The sequence below is a fragment of the Mustela lutreola genome, chromosome 14, assembly GCF_030435805.1.
Source record: "Mustela lutreola isolate mMusLut2 chromosome 14, mMusLut2.pri, whole genome shotgun sequence".
NCBI classification, from domain to species: Eukaryota; Metazoa; Chordata; class Mammalia; order Carnivora; family Mustelidae; genus Mustela; species Mustela lutreola.
In genome coordinates, this window is record NC_081303.1 from 1,775,805 (window position 1) to 1,802,172 (window position 26,368).

A 26,368-nucleotide genomic window follows, 5' to 3' on the forward strand; every position below is an offset into this window, starting at 1 on the left:
TTTCTTTTTGATAAGTCGGGCCAGGGGTTTATCAATTTTATTAATTCTTTCATTTCCTCAACTTCTTAAAGGGACTTTATGAAAAACCCCACAGCTAACAACATACTCAACAATGAAAGACTAAAACAGCTTTTCTCCCAAGATCAAGAACAAAATAAGAAGCCCCACTTTCATCACTACTCTTCTACATTATACTGGAAATCTTAGCCAAAGTAATCAGTCAAGAAAGAAAGAAAAGGAATTTGATTTTGAAAGGAAGAAATAAAACCATATCAATTTGCAGGTAATATCTTATATATAGAAAATTCCAAGGAATCTTCAAAACAAACAAACAAACAAAAATACCTAGTGCTGATAAAGCCAGCAAAGTTGCACAGTATATCTATGCACAAAATTCATTTGTGTTTGATTTTGAATTTACAACCCAAAAGAGCAAATTAAGAAGATAATTCCATTTGCACTAGAATCCAAAAGAAGAAAATATCTATGAATCAGTTTAACCAAAGAAGTGAAAGACCTGTCCAGTGAAACTGCAAAATTTTGTTGCACTAAATGAAAAGAAATTCTGTGTTGTGGATTGGAAGACAATTGATTAAAACAGCAGTGCTACCCAAAACAATCTATAGATTCACTGCAATCTTTATCAAAACTCCAACAGCTTTTTTGGAATAATTGTGGAATATTTAAATGTCAAATTGGTTCTCATTATTAAAGATAACCTGAAACAACACAAGACTAGTTAAATAATGAAAAGTTAAATGGTCTGGTGTGTGCTAAAAGTGCTATAAGAAGTCAAGACTGGAGGGGTGCCTTGGTGGCTCAGTGGGTTAAAGCCTCTGCCTTTGGCTCAGGTCATGATCCCAGGGTCCTGGGATCCAGCCCCACATCGGGCTCTCTGCTCAGCAGGGAGCCTGCTTCCCTCTCTCTCTGCCTGCCTCTCTGCCTACTTGTGATCTCTGTCTGTCAGATAAATAAAATCTTTAAAAAAAAAAAAAAAGAAGTCGAGACTGGATTGAGTAGCTCTCTGTTTTCTTCTTCAGGGTCAAGTGGTTAAAGGTACAAACAGCCAGCTGGAAAGAACCTTGTCCTTAAGGCTTTAAGAGAACTCCTACACGATTCTCTAGTCTCTGTCATACTTGTCATGTTCACCTTTGTTTTCCACCCTTTCAATGTTCTTATACGTATCAAGAATACCGTTCCTCGGGGCGCCTGGGTGGCTCAGTGGGTGAAGCCTCTGCCTTCAGCTCAGGTCATGATTTCAGGGTCCTGGAATCGAGCCCCGTGTCGGTCTCTCTGCTCAGCAGGGAGCCTGCTTCCCCCCCACCTCCTGCCTGCCTCTCTGCTTACTTGTGATCTATCAAATGAATAAATAAAATCTTTAAAAAAAAAAAAAATACTGTTCCTCTTCACAATATCTACCAAGGTTTATAAAGTTTATACTACACCTAAAAGAAAGAATTTTGCAATTATACAGATCAGAGTCTTCAAGTAAACTGCTCCCTCTGTACTTTAGTTTCTTCATCTGCAACACAAGACCAATAGGGTTGTTATGAGGATTATGTCAGATTATTTATGTAAAGTGCTTACAACATTACCATGCACATTATAAACTCTAATAAGAGCTAGTTAGTTTTGTAATAGAGCAAAATTGGATGCATAATTATTACTATTTTTTTAAAAGAACACAAAGTAAGGCTACCCTATTTCTTAGTTTGCCACAGTTATTCAAATTCAAAGTTGTCATAAATGGGATTTTGTATAAGGCCTTGAACCAGGCTTGTTTAAGAGGTCACGCCTCAGTTGCATGAAACGTTCTACTGTGATCTCTTTTTTAATAATAGAAAGATCTCTTTTTTAATAATAGAAACTAAGAACAGAAATCTGTTCCTTTCTTGGGTTCTTTCAGGCTAGAAATGCTAAAATAATTTAGAAGTGAAGGAATCTAGAGCTCATTTATTCAATTTGTTGCATGGACTACAAGATGGTGTAACATAATACAACACTGCGAGAGAAAAAATTTATTTTGTTTAGTGTTTAAAAAAAAAAAAGAAATTCACTGTCAATATTGCCAAAAGATAAAAAGGATTTCCATAATTTAGAGTATGACCAAAGCATAGGCCATAAGAAATGATATTAAAATTTTGAGAAAAGCAGCTTCCAAATGAAGTGTTTAATAGATACTCTCAGTTATAATGATCAGTAAAACGAAATGCTTTGGCTTCTGACATATACAGGTGGTTCTGTAGTTGTTTAGAATGCTTTGCTTCCAGTCGGAGCTGTCTAGTTCTTTCTCTGACAGCTTGTTGCTCTGCTAGTTTTTCAATCCGTTTCCTTCGCAGCCATCTGTAGAAAGAGATATGATCAGATCTGGTGAGTATCAACGTGAATACTCTTTACATAAAGCTATTGATGTAGACTATTAAAGGAAGTTGAATTTCTTTACATTGAAATGCTGCAGTCACAAAAAAATTATTAAAGTACTAATGAAAATTTCAGGTTTATCCCATGGACTCACATAAGAAAACATAGTCACATTTGTAATCAAATACTTAAAACTAAGTTTGTCTAAAAATGAGACTGCCAACTAAAAAAAACTGAATTTTGAGTAATGGATACAATATTTTACATGTGCTATAGGCCCTATTCTTTTTTAAAATATGATTTTCTAAGCAAAGAAGTATTTGATAGATTCCGACTAACATATTTTTTGCAACTAACTGTATTCCCAAACATGACTCAATTAGGTTAAGAATCCCAGCATGCAGAAATGTTGCCTTCCTCTTGTTGGTAGGAACACTACCAACAATGCTTTTTAGTGCATAAAACAGTTCTTCCTTAAAATGGAAACATAAGCCTAAGCATAAAAAAATCCAAAAAAAGTGAAGAAAGAATCCACATTCAAACAAATTTAAATTTATAAACCTTGCTTAGGTAAAATAACTCAAGTAACTGTACACACACATAAGAAAGCGCATGCAGTGCATCTGTGTATGTATCCATTGTTTTCAGAAAAGACCCGAAACAACTAAACATGTCAGAAGAGAAGAGACTTAAGCATCATAAGCCAATGTTGTGGCCCTGAACTGGACATGATTTGAGTAGACTGACCCTAGTCACTGAGAGGTCTGTTGGGAAAGTATCATTATGGTACTAGATGAGATTATTAATAAAAATAAGCAGATTACAGAACAGTATACAATATCTCAATTTATATTTCAACACTACAATGTATAGAGAACTATGTAAAAGATATGGACTAAGGTACTGACAGTGATTTCTAGGTGAAGAAAATGTAACTTTATCCCCAGCCATTACCACAATGCACACTCATTGCTTCTCTTATAATATTTATATGTTTTTTTTTAAAGGAAGAAAGAAGTAAAGAAACAAAGAAAGAAAAAAATAGAAAAGAAAGAAAGGAACTTACAGCAACTGGGTTGAATATTCTCTACCTCTCCCAAGGACTGCTGGCAAAATTACGAAGCCAGGTCTGTTTCCTCACAATTAGCCAGGTAACAGAAAGTCTCAACCAGGTAACTGAAAAGATCATGTCTGCCTTAAATTACCAGTGTCTGCCCAAATCTCTCTTTCAGTTTGGTCAATACAGATCTTCCTTCTCAGCCTAACTTTCTTTATAGACGAATATTTCTTGGGAAATGAGACTCTCTACTCAGTTTTTCTGAGGAGTATGTAGGAGTAGCTGTACGCTATCTTTGGCCCATTTCTCTAAAAAATAAACAAAATAACTAACAAATAAATGGCAGGCTATCAAAGGTTATCACACTGGTAAAATATAAAATAATGTTGTTACTGAAAATATCTTGAAGAAAGAAACAATGGCATATAGATATTATGCAAATTATGGACCAAAAGAATTTTCTCACACATTTTTGAATGTGTGGATTTAAAATTGATCAGATATGTAATATCAGATTGTGGGATTTTTTTTTTTGTGGGATTTATTTTCAACCTTTATTGACTACCAAGGTCTCTGCAAAGACTGTGAGGGAGGTGAAGTTTGCCGGCCTGTGACTTACTGTTTGAAGGCCCGCTCACGGCCCTCTGTTCCTTGAAGGAAGAATAAGCATTCCTCTTGCTTTCGTAGTTCTTCTGTCTTTCTTTCTTTCAACTGCTCTTCATGCTTTTTCTTAAGCCATAATCGAAAAGCTTGCTGTGGATCTCTGTTTTCCTGCTGATTACAAAAACAAGCTTTGTTTAAATAAACCAAAATTACTTTTTGAGGCCCTGCCTATAGGACCCTACAAGGATACATGTTCCACTCATCAATTTTTCACTCCGTGCACTCCTAGTAGCCAAACAAAACAGATCACCCTTGAATCAGCAGCACTGACGGAACTCTGCCAGAAAATCCAACACTGAATTCACTGCCATTTGTCATCTTTCAAAACTTATTGAGGCAATCAATAAATGAAGAAGGTTTTTGCAGTGATTTGCAAACTTTTCAACGAGCGGCTCTTTGAAAAAATAATTTTTTACAGTGGCACAAAAAAATAAAACAGGGTTGAAGAAAGATTGGGACAGATTATATGAATTGAGTCGAGGTCTTTGTAATGATTCCTGAAGGAGTTCCCTGGGTTGCAGTCTGACAACTTATGATCCAATACTCTGTTATTCATCCTTTCTCTTAAATTCTATCCTTGTTTTTTATTTATTTATTTGAGAGAGAGAGAGGTCACAAATAGGCAGAGAGGTAGGCAGAGAGAGAGAGAGAAGAAGCAGGCTCCCCAGTGAGCAGAGAGCCTGACTCGGGCCTCGATCCCAGGACTCTGAGATCATGACCCAAGCCGAAGGCAGGGGCTCAACCCACTGAGCCACCCAGGCACCCTCTACCCTTGTTTTTAACTTCTAAGAGCATCTAAAAGTTAAGATGCCAAACCCCTCTCCAAATTATAACTATTCTCATGGAAGGTGGCCATTAGGATTTGCAGCCATAAAAATTTTCTCGTAACAGCCATGATGATTTTGTCATAAGTCAAAGCTAGTGGGAGTAGCTTATTTTATGGTTCCTCAAACATCATGATGGATACTTATCTTCAGGGAATTTTCAAAAGTTAAAAGAGCTCTTATTTGGGAGAATAAAGAGAGCAAAAGGACAGATTTGGGGCTAGGGGAAAGCATGCCTCATTAGTTGGATGCCTGGCCAAAACAGAAAGGGAAGTATGCATTCATTTAATACTTTTCCGAAACAGAAACTCGATGACAGAGAGGACCATTTCCTATATCTTGCATTTTCCTTTTTTTTTTTTTTTTAAGATTTTATTTATTTGAGAGAGAGAGACAGAGACAGAGATAGCAAGTGAGAGAGAGAGCATGATGGGGGAGGAGCGGGAGAAGCAGGCTCCCAGTAGGGCTTGATCCCAGAACCCTGGGATCATGACCTGAGCCAAAGGCATATGCTTAACTGACTGAGCCGCCCAGGTGCCCCTGTACTTTCCTTTATCTATTACTCACATTGCCAAGTATGTTCCAGTTTAATTTATATAATTTAAGTAATCTACGATCTTTGATGTACAATGCGGAAGCCTGTGAAGATAACCCATTGCTGAATACCTAGAAGTCTGGGAATGGCCAGAGATGACCAAAAAGTGTTCATTCTGGAATGATAGATTGAAAGAGGCAAGGATTCAGGGGTGAACAGGGTTGCCTGGATCTCTGTTTCTTTACTGATTCAGCAGATATTTACATTTACAGAGTATCTACTACAGAGTATCTATAGGCACGTAGATTGCATCAGTGGGGGGAAAAAAACCAAGTTTCTCTCTCTCATATATTCTGTGATTGAACTGTCCAGTACAGTGACCAACAGAGTGACCACTAGCCACATGTAGCTATTTAAATGAAGTTAAAAATTCAGTACCTCAGTTACATTAGCTACATTTCATGTGCTTAAGTGCTTAAGAGCCACACTGTGGCTAGTGACTACTTCATTGGACAGTGCAGATATAGAGCATCTCCATCATCCTGGAAAGTTGTACTGGGCAGTATTATTCTAGATGGGGAGAAAGGTGGTAGGCAGACAGAAAGTGAGGGAGTATGTTATCGGATATCTGGAGATTGAGTATTTCAAGCAGTGGTCACAGTAATACGCAAAGAAGGAGTACTTAACTGGCTATCATCCCAGGACTCAGCACAGAAGGAATAGACCCCAAAAAAAGCCCATCTCCCATTCTTTCCCTAGAAGAGGCCCATCTGCATACTTGAAAAACTACTGCTTGAGGGTCAGGCTTCTAATTTAGAGTGCATCTAAAGGCTTCATCTTCCCCAAGGACCAAGAAAGGTGTTGACCCTCTGCTGCTGTCTCCCTGTCACCTGCTCCAAGTAGCCAGGATCTCCTATGAAGGACATTTACAAACATCGGTTGCACCCAAACTTACACGGCCGCACCTAAGGAACAAGTTCCTAAGTCACCTGGTTCCAACAGCCACTGGAACCTCCATTCACGAGTCCCACACGATGGTAGCAATCAAATGAGATCTTCACGGGCACAGAAATACCCACCTGCATATCTACATCTGGACCCAGGGCAGACAGAACAGGAAAAAAAAAACCCATCTCCCAGTTTCTTGTTGGAAGGGGCTTAAACCACATACCTTCCCAGCTGTGCCAGAGGGTCTGGCTTCCATATAGCCTGCAAAAATACACTCCTTCACAAAGATGTCCAGCAGAATTGAGAAGAAATAAGAGCTTTTCAGATAAACAAAAGCCAAAAGTATTATCACCACTCAACTGGCCTTATGAGAAATATTGTAATGATAGAAAAGGATGCTAAATTAGTAGCAAAAAGTATACGAAAGTATAAAACTCACTGGCAAAAATAAATACAAAGTTAATATCAGAACACCTGAATGTAATGGTGGTAGGTAGATCACTCATAACTCTGGCATGAAGGTCACAACTACAACAGACTGTTACAAGTTCAAGGTCTCATTGCAATCAGAAAGAAAACACTTGCAGTAGATACACCAAAGGTAAAGAGCAAGAATCGAAGCGTAACTACAGAAAACCATCACAAAGGGGAAAAATGAGAGTGGAATGAGGGGACAAAGTAACTACAAAACAACAAGACAACATTTAACAAAGTATTTCCACACCGATCAATGACTACTGTAACGCAAATGGCCTAGAGCTGAATGGATAGAAAGCAAGTCCCAATTACATGCTGCCCAAAATTCCACTCTGGCACACTCAGAAACTGAAATCAAAGAGGTGGAAAAAGATATTCCATATAAATGGAAGCTAAAAAAGAACAGGGGTAACTATGCTTATATCAGACAAAATAAACTTAAATTAAGCCAAAACAGAAACTTGTACGGTATTGCCATAAAAAACAGATGCATAGATTAATGGAATAGGAGAGCTCAGAAATAACCTCATGTGTACATGGTAAAATAATTTTTAATAACGTTACCCAAAAAATGGGAAAAGGATAGTCTCTTCAATTAATGGATCTGGGAAAACCGGATTACCACATGCAAAAGAATGAAAATGGACCTCTACCATACACGCTACAAAAAAACAATTCAAAATAGATTAAAGACTTGAGTGTAACCTGAATGACTCCTAAAAGGAAACATTAGAATAAACTCTTTGATATTGTTCTTAGAAATAATTTTTTTGGATTTGCTAGCAAAAGCAACATAAACAAAAATAAGTAAAAGACAAATGAAAGGTTCTGCTTAGCAAAGGAAACTTTCAACGAGATGAAAAGACAACCTATGGAATGGGAGAAAATATGTGTAAACCACATATCCAATAAGGCAACATGAAAAGATCATCAGTATCACTAATTATCAAGGAAATGCAAATCAAAATGACCATGAGCTACTGTTAAGATAGGTATTATCAAAAAAGAGAGAGGAAGGAAGGAAAGAAGGTAGGCAGGCAGGGAGGGAGGAGAGTAGGAAAAAGGAGAAGGGATGGAGGGAAGGAAGGAAGCTGAACTCCTAGAAAGAGACAGTAAGAGTAGTGGTTACCAGGGCCTGAGGGGTGGGAGAAAGAGGGAGAGGTTGGTAAAAAGGGTACAAACTTGCTGTTTTAAGATAAAAAATGTCTGAGGATCTAATGTTTAACATGGTGACTATAGATGATAATACCGTATTATATAATTGAAATTTGCCAAGAGAGTAGAACTTAATCTTTCTACCAAAAGAAAAAAAGGAGTTGGGCGCCTGGGTGGCTCAGTGGGTTAAGCCGCTGCCTTCGGCTCAGGTCATGATCTCAGGGTCCTGGGATCGAGTCCCGCATCGGGCTCTCTGCTCAGCGGGGAGCCTGCTTCCTCCTCTCTCTCTCTGCCTGCCTCTCTGCCTACTTGTGATCTCTCTCTGTCAAATAAATAAATCTTTAAAAAAAAAAAAGGAGTAAATATGTGAGGTGATGGACATGTTAATCAATTTAATGGGGAGAATCCTTTCACTATGTGTATGTGTATCAAATTACCATGTTGTACACGTCAAATATCTTACAATTTTTCAATTACACCTCAATAAAGCTAAAAAAGAAAAAAACTTAGATCACACATACAAAAATGTAAACTTAAACAAAACAACCTAAATTCTATGAATGGGCTTAACAGTAAACAGGATGCAGCAGGAAAAAGTATCAATGCCCAAAGGCAGATCAACAGAAATTATGCAAACTGAACAAAGAAAATTAATTTTAACTATTTAATTTTAATTTTACCAAAACCTTAATAACATGTGAAATAATAGCAAGTCTTCTGATGTATGTGAAATTGGGCTTCCAGAATAAAAAGAGCAAGAAAATGGAGCAAAAAAAAAAAATGAAAATTGTAAAAATAATGGCAAAATTTTCCCAAATTTGGTACAAACATCAACCTACAGATCTGAAAAGATCAGGAAAGCCCAAGTTAGGCGAATTCGAAGAAAAGCATATGATATATTATTCATATAACAGACCATTGAAATCCAAAGACAGAAAAACTTTATAGCAGCCACAGAAAAAAGGATGTTACGTACAAGAAAGCAATAATAAGAATTATGGCTGACTTTTTTTTTTTAAGATTTTATCCATTTATTTGACAGAGATCACAAGTAGGCAGAGAGGCAGGCAGAGAGAGAAAGGAAGGAAAGCAGGCTTACCGCTGAGTAGAGAGCCTGATGTGGGTCTCAATCCCAGGACCCCGGGATCATGACTAGAGCTGAAGGCAGCGGCTTAACCCACTGAGCCACCCAGGCACCGCTATAGCTGACTTTCTAACCAGGAATGATGGGTGTCAGAAAATCACTGACACTAAAACACCGTCTTTAAACTGCTGAAAGAAAAAAAACTGTCAGCTCCAAATTCCATATCCACTAAAAATAAATCCTTCAAAAAATATACTTCTGGGGGCACCTGGGTGGCACCTGGGATCAAGGCCCCGCATCATCATCATCATCGGGCTTTCTGCTCCACGGGGAGCCTGCTTCCACCTCTCTCTCTGCCTGCTTGTGATCTCTGTCAAATAAATGAATAAAATCTTTAGATCTTATTGCAGGGCTCAATCCGAGGACCCTGGGATCATGACCTGAGCCGAAAGCAGAGGCTTCACCCACTGAGCCACCCAGGTGCCCCTGAATGAAATCTTAAAAAAAAAAAAAAAAAAAAAAAAATATATATATATACACACACACACACACACACATATACATATATACTTCTGATACATTCAGGGGATAAATATTATAATCCCTAGAGCAGTGATCTAAAAAATAATTCAATGAGGCATAGATTTTAAATAAGAAAATAAAAGGAAATATTTTTTAAATACTTGATTAATCCATAAGAAGGCAGAAAAAGTTGAGTAATGGAACTAAAAGGAAATGGAACAAATATAAAATCAAGTGGTAAACTTAAACCCTACCATATCAATAATCACAATTAAATACAGATTCTGGATTGGGAAGATACAACTATGTGCGAACAGTAAGTCTTCAGAGATGGATAAACAAGTTATAAAAAAGATACGAGGATGCAGATGTTAGTATAAGAAAGCTGGTACGGCTTGAATAACATCAAACAAAGTAGACTTCAGGATAATGTGAAAATGTCATTCACCAGTGAGACAGAGAGCCCTAAATGTATATACATAATATTTTAAAATATTAAAGATGAAGCCAGGGGTGCCTTCAGCTCAGGTCATGATCTCAGGGTCCTGGGATCGAGCCCCACATCGGGCTCTCTGCTCAGCAGGGGGCCTGCTTCCTTCTCTCTCTCTCTCACTCTCTGTCTGCCTGTCTGCCTACTGTGATCTGTCAAATAAATAAATAAAATCTTAAAAATAAATAAATAAATAAATAAAAATAAAACAGATGAAGCAAAAAAAAAAAAAAAAGACCCATACATGGTGATAGTTAGAAGGTTTTAACCCCAATTTCCCAGTAATTCATAGACCATATAGGGGGCAAACAGCAAGGACACAAAAGATTTAAGCTGCTCTATCAAGCGACTCTACCACACCGACATTAAGAAAACACCAAATCGAAAGCAGAATACAAAGCGTATGGCGGTGTCCATGTAGAGCTGAGCTAGATAAACGGACAAACATGCAAACACGTGTGCTCATGTCGGTGTGTACAGGCAGCGCGCGGGCGTGTCCACACACACGTGCGCACGCGCACACACGCGCACACGCACACACGCACGCGCACACGCACACACACAGCGGAGCCGCCTCACCGACCGGGAGAAGCAGAGCTCGCAACGAAGATGAAAGACATTTCTAACTGTCCCCTAAAATGGCAGTAAAAACTCAACCACCTACGAAGTGGTTGTAATGCCGCGTACAGGGAGTCGTTCCGGGCTGCGTCGGTTCCGAAGACCCGCCCCAGAACCGGACACTGGCAGGACCAGACGCAGCACGTCCCACAGAGCAGCCGGCGAAGCACCTCATCCGACGCGCCCAGGAGCCACCAGCTGCCTGATCCCACGCTGCTCAGCTTCCGCGGTACACAAGAGTCACAAAGTTCCTCAGAAGACTATTTTTTATGTAATTTCTCATTAAGGTTGATTTTTGAGACAGACTTCAAATAAAGCAAAAATAGGAAATAAAAACTCCAAGGGGACACGTGGAACCATCTAACCACCTTCTGACCTGGACGTGTTTGGGACAGACTCCGCGGGTGCGGCCCGCGTCTCACACAACACAAGTCCCAGTGTTGGCTCTAGTCCCCAAGCAGACGACGACACAACACCGCACCGCACCGCACCGCACCGAGGCGCCCGTGTTTCACAAGGGCCCGACGAAGTGCTGCGCGGGCCGGACGCCCGAGGCCCGCAGCCGCAGCCACCCCGGGAACCTCTGCGGCGCTCCCGGCCGAGCTCCTCGCGTCCCGGGGACACACGCTCTGCCCACGCGACAGCAGTGCTGCCCGCTGCCCCCCGCAAGCCTCCCTCAAAACCCTTCTGACTCACTCCTTGTCATTCCCCTTCCAGGACACAAAAGCTCCCGAACACCCCTTCTCCCAGGCGCTCTGGCTTCAGCCGCTTCTTACCCAAACCCCGGCTCTTCCCCGTACCGCGCCTGTCCTCGCCCCAACCGGCTCCGAGCTGGCCGCACCGCGCACGCGCACGCGCACGCGCAGGAGGGGAGCCCCGCGCAGTCTCCACCCCCACCCCCACCCCCTGGCGCTGCTCCAGCCTCGCGCAGTCGACACCCGGGCGACCTGGCCTCGCGACTGCAGCGACCTGTGGTAGGCGGCTCAGTGCCCCTCCACCCTCGTCCCAAGCAATAGAACTACACGGAGAAGCCCGCAGATCCTTATTTTCTGCTCGTCTGGGCCGCTCTCCACGGCCCCCGCCACATCCCACAAAGCACGTGTCCTCCACGTCCCTAATCCCCGCGTTCTCCACACGAGGCGGCAAACACGTCTCTCCGGTCAGTTCACGTCTTCGCCCGGGACCCGCCTCCGACTGCACGTGAAGACCCGACGGGGCCATCGCGCGCACCATCCCCCGCCGGCCCGTGAGCGCCGCCACCGCCCGCCAAGGGCCGGGGAGAGAACCCGCGGTGTCCTCCTCGGGCCTCACACGCCTGAGCCGCGGGGAGCCCTCCCAGCCCGACGGCAGGACACGCCTGAACCCGCTCCAGTCCCGGCCTCCCGCTCCGCGCCTGTCGCAGACTCAGCCGGTCACGGGCGCCGTCACCTCACGCACGACCCTGCCTGCCTTCCGGCCGCTCTCCCCGCGCGCACTCGCCACCGTCCACCCGCTCTGCCGCGGCAGCGTCCCTGGCGCCTCACTGCTGGCTCGGGACGGCCGTGGCGGCACCCGCGGGAGCTCCCGGTTCCCGCGTGCCCCACGGCAGCGTCGCGGCGCCGCCCCGGGCCCGCTCCCACCTCCCGTGCAGCCTCCGTCTCGGTCTCGGGGGTCCTATGGCTTCTCCCGACCTGAAACGAGCTCCCCTCGGTCCTGCCCACGCTTCCCTCCGTTCACCAGCCGAGAACAAGCTTCCCGGAGTGACCCGGACGCCCGCTGTCCCCGCCGCGTTCGGCTCGGCGCGCCCGTCCCGGCCCCATCACCAAGTTCTCTTCCGCGCGTTCCCTCCGGCCCGCACCGGCCGGGCCGCCGCAACACGACGCCGCGCGGCTCGCTCCGTCCGTCCGCGCACGAGCACCTGCCGCGGAGCCCGCGACGCCCCGGAGCCCGCGACGCCACGCCCGGGACCGACTCCTAACCCGGCGCTTCCTTAGTTCTAACGACGTTTCTCCCGCACCTCGGCCGCCGCCGCAGTCATTTGAGAACCTTCTATCCAGAGCCTCCGCCCGGTTTTCTGTCAGAAAATTCCAAAAGTTTCGCTTAATAATAAACTAAGAGTAACAGTAACGATTCGGACACCTTTAAAACATCCTCACCAGCTTTCAGTGGAAATTGCATTAAATATAAATTTAGAGGAACTCAAGTCTTCGGAGTATTTAGTCAATCCATGCAGGAGTATCGTATTTGTTTCCATTTGCCAAAGAACTCCTATATTTATAATAGTTACCTCACCCACCCAGAAATATCATGTTTGTCTTCATTTACCAAAGTCATCTTTTTTGTCCTTTGCAAAGCGGTACTGTACTCTCCACAGAGATCAGACATATTCTTGTTCAGCTCCAAGTATTTTACATATTCCTGTATTCCTTCTCTTTTTATATTTCTCTACGAGTTTTTGCTATAGGAGGACTATAAATTTCTCATGTTTATAACGTAAATATGCACTCTGGGAATCCTGATACCTCGCTTTTCGCCTTAGTGAGCTGGCTAGAACTCTCAGAACGAAGCTATTTAACACGGAGTGGAGACTTATTTGTTCCTAACTTCAATAGGTTTACCTACTAAAATACCTACAGTATTTCCCAAGATACTACTTATGCTGTTTTAATATTTTATTAGGAATTTTTAAAATGAATTGTACTAAAAAGAAATACCATTCTCTTTTAAGATAACCATATATTCTTTTTATCTACCTATTGATGTGATGGATTTTATTAATGGGTTATTACTTATCCGTAATTTCCTTCCTAAAATAAGCCCTACTTGGTTATAGTATATTGTTATCTGACAACAGTTGCAAATTTCTCAACGTTTTCTCTCTTAGTTTATGGCTTTTGTGTCTTGCCTCAAAAAGTATCACCCATCCCAAGATTTTAAAAGCTAAAGACTTCTATAAATGGCATCGTAGGCAACATAAAAAATATACTGTCCGTGTAGGAAAATGTATTTATGACATATATAACAAAGGATTGTAATCTCTAATATACAATGCAAGAAGAAAAATAAAACCAAGAAAAAAGAAAAGGCTACACAGGAAATTCGCAGAATATTCACATGTCCACATAAACTCATGTGTATTACTAATCCGAAGAAAAATTAAGATAAACCTTGTACAGTGTTAGTCGGGATGTGGTAAATATCCACTCTTACTTACTGTTGAAGGGACTGGAAATTGGCACACCTTTTGGGAGGTTAATTTTTGCACATTTAACCAAAAATTTCACCTGAACGTCCAGCAAGTCATCAACTCCACTCTTAAGACACTCTCCTGCAGAACCAACATGTTCACTACAGCACTGTTAATGAGCAGAACAATACCAGAACTGCACTAAATATCCACAGTTGAGGATTTAATAAATTAAGGTATCTCTGAACAGAATACTATGCAGCTATTTGGGTCTTTTTTTAAAAAGATTTTATTTCTTTATGTATTTATTGAGAGCGAGCGAGCATGTAAGGGGGGGAGCAGAGGGAGAGGGAGAGAGAGAATCTCAATCCCACTACCCACTCACGACCCTGAGATCATGACCATGAGCCCATGTTCAAAATCAGGAGTCAGACACTTAATCGATGGAGCCACCCAGGCACCTCATACTTTGCAGCTAGTTGAAAAGAAATATCTAAATGTAATGATGTAGAAATATATCTATGATGAATTAAGTGGGGAAAAAAGCAAAGCACATAATAGATTTTTGACATGTGAAATTATAAATATAAATAAGACTTGGAAGACTTGTACCACACTGCAAAAAGTGGTTGTCACTGGGAGATGATCCTGGATAGGGCATAAGATTAAATTTTGTTTTTTCTTTATATGCTTTTTAGAAAAGATGGTAGGGATATGGATTATTTTTTTGTTTTCTCCTTGGTTTTCTGTCTCACAATTTTAAAAATTAAATAATTGTGCATCTTTGCTAGCTTTTTATTTTTTTAAGATTTTATTTATTTGACAAAGAGACAGAGAGAGAGGGAACACAAGCAGCCGGAGAGGGAGAGGGAGAAGCAGACTCCCCGCTGAGCAGGGAGCTGGATCCCAGGAACTCTGGGATCATGACCTGAGCTAAAGGCAGCCGCTTAGTGACTGAGCCACAGGCACCTCTCTTTGTTAGTTTTCATGTAAGATTAGCATATATCTATGCTTTTTAAAAAGAATTTTTTTAGTATAGCTGACATACAGTGTTACATTAGTTTCAGGTGTAGAACTGTGATTCACCATCTCTGAGCTCACCATGAGTGTAGCCACCATCTATCTCTGTACAACACTACTGTAATACCACTGACTATATTCCCTGCACTGTGCCTTCTATTCCCATGATTTATTCATTCCGTAACAGGAAGCCTGCACCTCCCACTCCCCTTCACTGATTTTACCCAACCCTCTACTCTCCCACCCTTCTGGCAACCATCACTTCGTCCTCTGTATTTATAGATGTAATTTTCTTTTTTGTTTATTCATTTGTTTTGTTTTTTCAGATTTTATGTATGACTGAAACCATACGGTATCTCTCTTTTCTCCATCTGTCTATATGTCTGTTCTTAAGTAAGACCATTCTGTAGGGTTTGTGGGTGTGTGCGTGTGTGTGTGTGTGTTATCTTTGTCTTATTTTGAGTATCAAAGTTATACTATCCTGAAAAACATATTGATAGTTTTCCATTTTCTGTGCTATAAAAGTGTGAATAAAATAGTAATCATTTGACTTTCACAAGACTTCTGAGAATTTAATTGTAAAGTCATCTCTATGGTATATCTTTTGCAAGAGTTGTTCTTGGACCACTTTTTCTACTTTTTCTGTAGGTTCCTATTCTGATATTCGCATTCCCTTCTGTAAATAAATTCAACTTTCATATCTGTATACTTATTTTTCATAGAGAAGTTTTACTTACTCTACTATTCATGTTTTCGATTTGTTTTGCTCGCTGAATTCTCCTCATTTCTAGGACCTGCTCTCTTTTCTTTTGCAACCATGCTTTAAATACCATGTCATTCTCTTTTTTCTTTTCTTTTTCTTCTTCTATTTTTCGTTGTTCTTCCTGGTGGAAAGAATATCAAAAGACATTCATGAAAGGTGAATAAAATTATATATGAGTTATCAGAATAAAAAGATATATTTTGAGATCTGAAATTAGCATTCTCTGCTCCTAAAACTTTCCATCTAAAAATTGGGCTTCTCTAAAAAAAAATAGGGGGGGCTCTAATTTGCTTAGGAATAAAATGAAGATGGCACCGGGTAAGTTAAACTGTAGGGGTAAATTCTACAACTACATAGAGGTACAATGCATGCATGCTGTTGAGGAACTCCTTGAATCTCACCTTCACTTCCTAATTTACTTTTGGAATTAAACCCCTTCAATTGCAGTCATGCAAAAGGAAAAAAAAAAAAAGCCACCACACTCTAGAAGTACCATATGCTTCCATAAATGTTTGAAATGTTTTTTGTTATTGTTAAATTTGTTAATTGTGATAAATGGCACTGTGGTTATGAAAGAAAATGCTACAATCATTTAGAAATATATATAAAAATGTAGAAGTGAGCAAGGATGTACTGCCTAGGGCTTACTTTAAAAATACATCAGCCAAGAAGCAGAGGGGATGGAGCATATATGCCAAAATCTCAATGACTTTTAAATCTGGGTGATGGGGATATAAGGATTAACTGTACCTTTATATGTGTTTGAATTTTTTAATTATAATGTTTTAAGGTATTTTTCAACTGGTGTATATTTACAAAATAACTTTTTTGCTATCAGAAAAATATTTAGATAGTTAACTACAGAACAAAATGAATTTTTATATGAATTATTCAACTAATGTTATAAAAGGGAGTTTCTTGAAGAGAGGTACATAAATCAGTTATATAGAGCTATAAAATAGTTACTAGAAGCAAAGCAGCATGCCATAGTGGAAATCGTACTAAATTAAAAGTGAGGAGATCTGAGATACAATCATACTACCATCATATTAAGTCAACTTGGGCAAACCACCTACCTCAGGATTCTCATCTACGAAATGGAGTGATATTAATGAGCTCTTAAGTACTTTTCAATACCAAAATTTTATCACTTAAATAACTGAATTATACATAAATCCAATTATCTTCAAATGATGGAATTCAGAGTTCTTGCCTCACATTTTTGACAACATAGCAAGTCTTTCTAATGCCTTCTAACTGAACAAGATGTAAGAAAGAATAGAAAAATTCTACCCAATTAACAGCATAGAATGTCTTTTAAAATACCTATATACTCTGATGATCATCTCCTTTTTTTAAAAAAAATGTATATACATATATGAATAAAAATGAGGATTTCTATTTTAAAAACCTATATGCTATTTCCTAAGCCCTAAAAAAACTTATATAAAATGTGAATTTATCAAAGTTAAATTTTACATTTATTTGTACATTTCTTTTTATAAAAAGGACCTTGGATACTGTGAAAAGTGAAATAAAATCAATTCACTTAAGTCAAGGCATTTTAAAATGGAGCCAGTGGCCTTTAGGATGTGGGCCTTATTTCAAGTCCCCACTTGGTATAATCACCAACTTTTGAGCAAAGCCAAACTACCAACATAATAAGGATTCTACCAGTACTTACAATGTGCTACAGTAACAGACTGTTTTTTAGTGACAGCCTTAGCAACTGATTATGTGTAGCCAAGATTAGTTTTCTGCTGTCAACACCAAACAAAATTCTTTGTAAATAATGTATACAAGCATTCCTTTTTGCCTTTAAAACTCTTGACTTTTTGTTCCCTAGTGGATACAAATTGAGTTAGTGTGCTCCCCAAGATGCACCAAATCATTGCTCCCCAAATGGCATTTCTGAGAACTCAAATGAATGCATTTGCTTTATTTCAGTTCAACCTCTTTTCTCATCGACAGTACTTTGTATAAATATAGACAGTATGGTATGATGATTATATTTCTGAGAAACATTAAACGTATCACACAGAATTATCAGCCAAAGTGTAGACAATGCAGTTGCCAACAGGAACAATGAAACGATGCACTTAGAATGCGTAGAGGATAGCAGTCCAACCCAGCAAATATTTTGTTGGGCATAAACAAGGAAAGCCGTCCCCTGAAACCAACTAAGAAATATTTAAAAGCCTTAGCATTTACACACAGTCTTGAGCGAGTATATAAATAAAAACGATGCCTTGAACAAGTACATAAGCAAAGGGAAATTCAGTTCTGAGAATCCTGATAGGAGAAAATGCATCCCAGCACCAAGAGTAAGAGTACACCCAGCAGAGAGAATCAAAATAAAACTATTTATGAGTCCTGGCAGTTAGATTACTTAGTTCATTAGTGAAAAGACACTGAAATTATATACAGCCTCTCAGATAACATCTATAGAAATATGCAAATACACTCATACATGTATGTGGGTATATAGCAACCTTATATAGTTCAGTCATTCTCAAATATTAGTTTGAATTATCACAAGTTCTGCATTAGCAGACCCCTTGAAGAATTGTTATATGCCTCAAGCAAGTAAACTGAATCTGCCTGTTATAGTCCAAATAGTAGTGACCAAGTAAGTTAACTTTCAGTGTACATTCTTCAGATTCCTGCCTGAGTGTTCTGTAGCCTACATACTCCTACTAACTTTGTTTTTCACCTTTTTCTGGTAATATGGATTCCTTATTTACATGCCAGATATTTCCCTGATAATCCCTAAATAATTCCTACACCATTTCTTAATAGATGCCAAGAAAACAGATTTTGACTCCAACTTTCCTATAAACAGGTTGAGTGATTTTGGTGAAGTTAATTAAACTTCTAAACTATAGTTGTCTTATCTGTAAAAGGACCTTTAAGGATTCTTCTAATTGTAAAATTCTATTTACCTGTGATTCTACTAAGGTTTGGCATTTACAGTCATTTTGTGGTTCAGCTTAATATCATTAGTTATCCAGTAAAACAGGGAATTGGGGCACTGATTTAAGTAATTTAGAGAAAATTTACTAACATATTTAGTACCTGGAATTTTCATTAATAAAATGGAATTTCATTTAAGAGCTACAAAAAAAGATTCAAAATGAAGTATGCATTGCTAAGAAAGTCACTCAAAATAGAATTGAAAGGACACTGAAGTAGGAAAAGGCAGGTCTCCTGGTTCAATGCTCAGAACAAAGGGAACTTTTGATTCTTGTCAATTGCATCCCAAACTCCTTCCTTCTACTTTGGACTGAAATAGAGATAATATAACTACCTAGTAGCTAAACAGCCAACTGTGTATTAAATTGCCAGTTTACACTATCTTTCAGAACAAATTTTCATGACGTTCAGTCTTTATGAGCCTGTACTCCCTGCTGACAAGTCAAAGCACTTTTCATTTTCATTGGCTCTGTTTCCGGGGTTGCGATCCCCAACACTCAATAAGTGCTCTGTTTGTCTCACAGCCTCTTCTTGACCAACATTACTTGGCATAGTTGGTAGGATCCAAAGTGCCTGAACTCTGTCTCTGATGCTGCCATAGATTTGAGGAAGGTACCAAGAGTCCCTTGCAGTCTGACGTAGCCTTGGTGGCTTCAACTCACAATCATAAATCCTCTTGGTCCTGAACCCGCACGTGGTCAAGGCTCAGGCCTTTACTTGGGTGTCCCCCGTTGCTAGCTTCCATCCTCACTCATTTTTGCAGGGAGGATCTATCTTCACTCATTTCGACTGGAATATTTGAGTTTCAGGTTCTTGGTAAGTACTCAATTATGGGAAATCCTCCTGCGAAGGAGTTTCTAATAATTAGCCCCCTGCTGTAACCTTATGTTAAGGAATATGGCCCTTCTTGCTGTGAACTTTTGCCCCATTGGATCAAATTACCCAGAATAATTTAAAATTTCATTGGCCAAAATGGGCACTTTGGATATCCTAAAATTAGTTTACTTGCATGCACAACTGGAAAAGGGTTACAAAGGCAATCAAATGGGATGCCTACTTCAGTTGGTACCTAGGAGTTTTTAAACATATTCAAGATTCTAAAAATCTTCTCTTTACAAAATGCCATTCCTCAATTGACTCAAGCAAACAAACAAGTTTACAAAGACCCACCCTCTGTCTCAGGCACATTGTGTTCCCTTCCTCCTCCTCCTCTGTCTCTGGGCTCTGCAACGGCCATCCTGCACCAAGGTCCTGCCTTTGGAGCCATCTTCCTTTCCCTCTGCACCGTCTTCATTTCCTCTGTACCCTCCTCGCCTTCCTCATTCCAGGCTTCGTGCCAGGATTCTGGGGACAGCTCTGAAACAATCTTCACGGCACACAAATAAAGATCCTCAGTAAAAGACTCTGGTCATCATAGCAGTTAACCTAGTCCATCTGCAGGAACACCATTAAGATTCAACAATTCTTTTGAGTTTTGTACCTGAATCATGGCATGAATTTTAAGATGACACTATAAGGTTTCTGTCTCTCTCTATCCATATATCACATGCATCTACACATGCACGTTACAGTGATATACTTTCTCCCTCTGACAGCATTGCCAAGTTACTTTATAAAAGAGCTCCATTTAATTGGCCTTTTAAAGACAATGAAGTGCTTACAAAAATGAAGTATTCCAAAAATCCCAAGAAATACAAAAAACACTAATCCAAATATTTTTCAAGTTCACATGATCTGAAACAGTCTCGATAAATAAATGCTAGTTTAGTAGAGAACAAACTGATGGCTGGGTGAGGGGAAGGGGGTGTGTGGATTAAATAGGTGAAGGAACTAAGGACTGCACTTGTGAGAAGCACAGGCTGTTGCATGAAAGTGTTGAATCAATGTATTGGACACCTGAAACTAATATTATATGGTAGGTTAACTAAATGGAATTCAAATAAAAGCCTTAGTAAGGGCGCCGGGTGGTGTAGTCACTTAAGCATTGGGCTCTTGGTTTCAGCTCAGGTCATGATCTCCAGGTCTGGGACGGACCCCCACCGTGGGCTCTGCGTTCACTGCAGGGTCTGCTTGAGGATTCTCTCTCTACCTCTCCCTCTGCCCCTCCCCCATTCTCACTCTCTCTCTCTCTCAAATAAATAAATCTTTAAAAAAAAAAAAAAACAGCTTTATAAAAAGGGGAACATGGGTGGCTCAGTCAGTTGAGGGTCCAACCCCTGATTTTGGCTCAGGTCATGATCTCAGGGTCATGAGATTTCAAGCCCGAGTGTGGAGCCTGCTTAAAATTCTCTCTCAAACTCCCTCTCCCCATGCCCCTCCCTCTGCACACGTGTGCACTCTTTCTCCCTCTTAAAGCAAAAAATTAAGTAAAAGAATTTAAAATAAAAATAAATAAATGTTAGTTTAAGCTTGCTAATTTAATAAAAACAAGAATGTCTTCAGAGTTATGAGCATTAGATATAATGGAGATACACAATTTTTTTCTACCTGGGTTTACTTAATCATAACATCTCAGGCTATTCTTTCAAAACCTATCAATAAAAGAAATAATTTAAGATGATGATTAGCAATTTAATGTTCTAATTCAAATATAACAGTTAAATGAAAGCAATTTAAATAAATTTAAATGAGATTATGTTAAACCAGATAACAGATATTCACTGCCCATTTAGATCATTTCCAAATAATACAACATATTGAGATATTGATTGCTAAACCTAAGTTTATTTAGTTTTGGCTTTTAAATTTTTTACAGAGAGACCAAAATTTGTAATATTTAGGCCTATTTAATAAACAAACTTTTGCCAAAAAAAATTAAAATAACTATGAGGGGGGAATACATTTCTAGAAATTATGAAATGATGAAACATATTTATAAATTTTCCAGTCCACAATTGTTTATTTCTTAGGTTTTACTAGGAATTAAGAATTCTAAGGGTTGGGGCACCTGGGTGGCTCAAGCATTAAGTGTCTGCCTTCAGCTCAAGTCATGATCCCAAAATCCTGGGATCAAGCCCCGAAGCCAGCTCCCTGCTCAGTGGGAAGCCTGCTTCTCCCTTTCCCACTCCCCCTGCTTGTGTTCCCTCGCTCACTGTGTCTCTCTGTGTCAAATAAATAAATAAAATCTTAAAAAAAAAAAAAAAAGAATTCTAAGGGTTAAAAATTCTAATTAGTATTTATGAAAATAAAATTACTAAAATTCAACAAGGAAGAAAATGACTGTGAAAAGCAGCCAAGGAAAGTAGGGTGTGTGTTTTTAGTAAAAGAAGGTATGGGAAATGGAAATGCATTTTGTTGAGGGAAATGAAAGTGATTTTGTCCTAAAGCTAGTTATTTCAGAAAGAGAAAGAGCAACAGACAAACTAAAATAGGCACAGAGGTTTATAGGAAAGAAATCTTGGAAAAGGAATTTTATGTGCGATCAAGCTGGCTAAGACTAAAATCAATTTATTTAAAGTTCCATTTCAAAATGAAAGAAATATGAGGGGCGCCTGGGTGGCTCAGTGGGTTAAGCCTCTGCCTTAAGCTCAGATCGTGATCTCAGGGTCCTGGGATTGAGTCCCGCATCGGGCTCTCTGCTCGGTGGGGAACCTGCTTCCCCCTCTCTCTCTGCTTGCCTCTATGCCTACTTGTGATTTCTGTCTGTCAAATAAATAAATAAAATCTTTTTTTAAAGAACGAAAGAAATATGAAAAAGTACACTAGTTCAAAATTTTGGTTTTCTCTGTTAAAAGGACAAAATTTTCTCAAATTGTTGGCCTGTTCTTCATAACAGATTGTACAAAAAGTTTCTTTACTTCTAATGTAGTCTGCTTAGGAAACAGATTCTGTTTTGTCTTTATCAAATCTTTGATTACTTGGGTAAGCTGAGTCTTCTCTGAGAAGAACAGCTAAGGTTTTTGTAGTATGTATGATCTTCTGTATTTGTCCTGAAGATTATTTTGGTTAAATGGATTGTTAAATATGGTTTTATAATTTTCTGTGATCCTATTGGGTTAAGTGTCCAAACCTTTTGACATTTTTAATAAACTCCCCAAAGTCAACTTCTAAAATGAGGTCTTCTTGAACTGGAAAATTCCATAGAACCTAATAGGCTTACTTGATATGTTAAATCACATGGAAAGCATTGTCAAATAAGAAATAATACTATACTTTCTTCCTATAACATCTGTATAGGTATGCATTGTTCTAAAAATTGTGTGAAATCCACAGAAATCTGAGTATTTCCTGATAATAATGTGATCAGTCACCATTTTAAAATGTGTCACAAAAATAAGCAACTCGCATTGCAAACTCCACTGTCACACTCGTCATACTCAGCATCTGTCTTCCAGTATATTAACCTTTTATGAAACCCTCTTGCTGTCTTCCCCAATGGCATCATTGCGTATCATCATTCTCTAAACCGTGCTACTCCGTCACCCTTACCTTCTGATGACAGGGCATCTTCCCTTACCATCTAGGCTCTTTGATTTATGGCAGTTGGATTTTGTCCATCTGCTACCAACTCAAGAATGCAACTATGTTTTGTAATGGTTTGTATGTTTTCTCACCGAGCAGAAGCCTTCCCTAGTCATAGAGCTACGGCCCCAGCTCTATGGTAAATATTATTGGAGAAAATAACTCCAAACTGGGGAATACCCTCCGAACTTCCCAATGACTGAGGGAGCCATTTCACAGGACCAACATTACAGGCCATCTGCCACAGCCAGTCAGTATCACAACACTTTCACTGCATATACCGATCCCCAATACTCTGGCACTGTAGGACAAACACAAATGGAATAAGCATCCAATTGACAAAACTTGCTAAATATTTATTTTTAAAAAACATTTTTTTTTAGGATTTTATTTACTTATTTGAGAGAGTGAGAGAGAGCATGAGGGGAGAAGGTCAGAGGGAGAAGCAGACTCCCCATGGAGCTGGGAGCCCAATGCGGGACTCAATCCTGGGACTCTGGGATTATGACCTGAGCTGAAGGCATTTGCTTAACCAACTGAGCCACCCAGACGCCCATAACTTACTAATCTTTCAATCTGCTTTGGTCTATAGCCCTTCCCTCGGTATTATTTAACCTAAGATCCACTCCATTTAGTAAACACTACTTGTCTCCCTTGGAAATCATTACCAGAACAACTCTCAGGATGACCAAGGGACGTATGAATCTGCCCTACTGAAAGGAAATGTCCTAATCTATTGCGAAGACCTTATCAAGGTCCTTGGAAACAATACCAGCCTCATAGAGTAATCCTTCCCCAGCACACTCATAGGAGATAAAGATCTTTAATTTCATAATCTCGCACCTGGAGATTTGTTTCCTGGAAATGTCACCTTCACAAGGATGCCCTCTAGCCTGACTGGAAAGGGCCATATCAGGTATTGTTAACTAACCCCTGTGCTGTTAAATTTAAAGGCACTGACCTGTGGATTAACAGTTCTCATTTAAAAAAAAAAAAAAAGGCATCTTCACCTGACTGGACATCCCACTGAAGATCTGGACAAAAGCACTTGGTACCTGAAGTAGAGAGACAGCTTTCCTGAGTCATGACCGAGCTTGTATAAACTCACCAAAGACTCCTACTAATGCTTAATGTCCATGAAATATTTGGAATAATTCTTGTAGTAGGCATTTTAGCACTCTTGTTAATCCTATTTATACCCAAGGATTTTGACTACTTGAGTCTGTTCAACTGTTTTCAAAACATTAAATACTTTCTGATCCTGCTTATTATTACCCAAATTAGAGGAACTAAATGGTAGACAAATGCCATAATTCAAATAACCCAAGCCATAGCATGTTTTATCTGGTAACCTTTCTGGCTGAATGTCTTTCTCAGCCCGCTATGGAAGACCAGGAGACTCTTGGTCATCTCATTTATAATTTCACCTTTCTCCCTAATTTCACTATACACCAGATTGCCCCCTGTGATCTCACCTGTCAAGTTAAAATAGTTTTGCTCCCAGAAAAGGAAATCCCCTTTGCTTCACTTGAACCACCCAAAATACCAGGGAAAAATATTTCTATTTGTCCAACAATTTATCAAGAGCTATAAGCCTCCTATATTTGACTCCTGCAGACATGCCAAAGCACAAATAAAAAGTGTAAGTGTTCTCCAATAGGCCTTTCTAGCCGCAACACCATGCTTGCAAAAGGTTCTTTCAGTTAATACCTGAAACACATCCTCTTTCTGTCTGCTCAAATAAAACAGACCTCTGCTTTCTCCTGCGATGCCCTCTGTACCAAAAAATGAGTCCATAAATAACCAGACCTAAGCAGAGACACTTTGCACTCCTACAGGACACATTTTTGTCTGCACTTACAAGGGAGAATCTTGGCATCTGACTGCCTATACAGCTGAAGAAAGGCAGGACAGTGTCTCCTGGGATATCTAACTTCCCCTTTTTCTGTCCTTAACTCGAGAACTAAAGGAGACCACACAGGAACTAAGCATAGAGCTAAAAGAAGTCTTTCCCCTAAAAGAACTGAAAGAAAATGGCCATCCTGACCCATCCTAAACCCCTCTGAACATAAAGATAATAGCTGTGGACTTTCTCAAGGCTGTGGTCTCCCATGAGAGATAAACCTTAGTGAGGGGCCCAGTTTGGGAGGATCTTCAGTTGCTGGCTGGAGTGAGGACATGATCAGAAACCTTTCTTGGACCATCAGCAGAATTGCCAAGTCCACTCCCTGAGCCGTTAGAGCCAAAGGAAGTCCTTGGAGACTCTACCTCACGTTGTCCCCTGTAAGAGCACAGCATTAGCTTATTTGCTTGAGACTTCTTGCTGTACATGGGTAAGAACTTCCCATCAGTAGAATTGGAAACTGCTAAGATTTTTAAGCTTGCTGAATCTCTAATCCCATCCTCTAAAACCTCTGGTTAGATTTCAGACTCTCGGATAACTTTAGTTGACTCCTGACCAGAATGCGACCATTTTAAGATTGAGGCTACAAATTATCTTACTTCTCATTGCTTTAATTTGTTCTATATTCATTATTATCACACTGTCAGTGCTGTTCATGGCCACTGTGCCAAAGTCTGTCAGAACTCAGAGGGTGTTCGTTCAAAGACTCAAAACCATTCATCAGGTCTACCCTTTAAGTGAAAAGAAAAGAGAACCTAAGTTCTAAAGCTTATTTCCTCAAATCTCCCCATTACTCAAATGTAGCTGTAAGACTTTCAGCGAGCACACTTAGTGGACATATCGCGTATCAGCCACTGTGAGACTCTGGCCTCCAGGAGACATGATGGGGCCAAATGGCAGGTTGCCAACCGCTTGGACCATGAACGGGGACTGCATGATCATAAAAATTTGTCACTGGTGCTTTCTTACCAGAGAGATCTTGATGAGAAGGGGGAAATGTGAAAGAAGATTCAAAATGAAGCAAGCGTTGCTAAGAGAGCCACTCCCAACAGAGCTGAAAGAACAGAGAGGAGTGCAGGGGTGGCTCAGTGGGTGAAGCCTCTGCCTTGGCTCAGGTCATGATCCCAGGGTCCTGGGATCGAGTCCTGCATCAGGCTCTCTGCTCCTCGGGGAGCCTGCTTCCTCCTCTCTCTCTGCCTGCCTCTCTGCCTACTTGTGATCTCTGTCTGTCAAATAAATAAATAAAATCTTAAAAAAGAAAGAACACTGAGGAAGTGAGGCCTATGCATGTCTCCTACTTCAGCTCTCATGTTTCAATTCTCAGCCTACCATGAACTTTTGACTTTTG

General features: G+C 40.0%; 1 protein-coding gene across 7 annotated transcripts in view; it reads right to left on the reverse strand.

Annotated features, from left to right (window-relative positions):
* Positions 1 to 2,003: 2,003 nt before the first annotated feature.
* The window catches only part of CCDC181 (coiled-coil domain containing 181), a 35,679-nt gene continuing 11,314 nt past the window's right edge, over positions 2,004 to 26,368 (reverse strand). Inside the window, exons 4-7 of one of the 7 annotated variants that reach the window (XR_009347422.1) lie at positions 15,658 to 15,804; positions 13,928 to 14,069; positions 4,038 to 4,192; positions 2,140 to 2,343 (exon numbers count right to left, since the gene is read on the reverse strand). Coding sequence is in view for 6 of the 7 variants with exons in the window: in XM_059145907.1 (XP_059001890.1) it covers positions 2,184 to 2,343; positions 4,038 to 4,192; positions 15,658 to 15,804 (462 nt within the window). In the remaining variant the exon portion in view is untranslated. Of the gene's footprint in view, positions 2,344 to 4,037; positions 4,193 to 13,927; positions 14,070 to 15,657; positions 15,805 to 19,826; positions 20,023 to 24,127; positions 24,173 to 26,368 lie in introns of those variants that run through there. The other 6 variants (XM_059145908.1, XM_059145907.1, XM_059145911.1 and 3 more) reach the window with 6 other exon arrangements.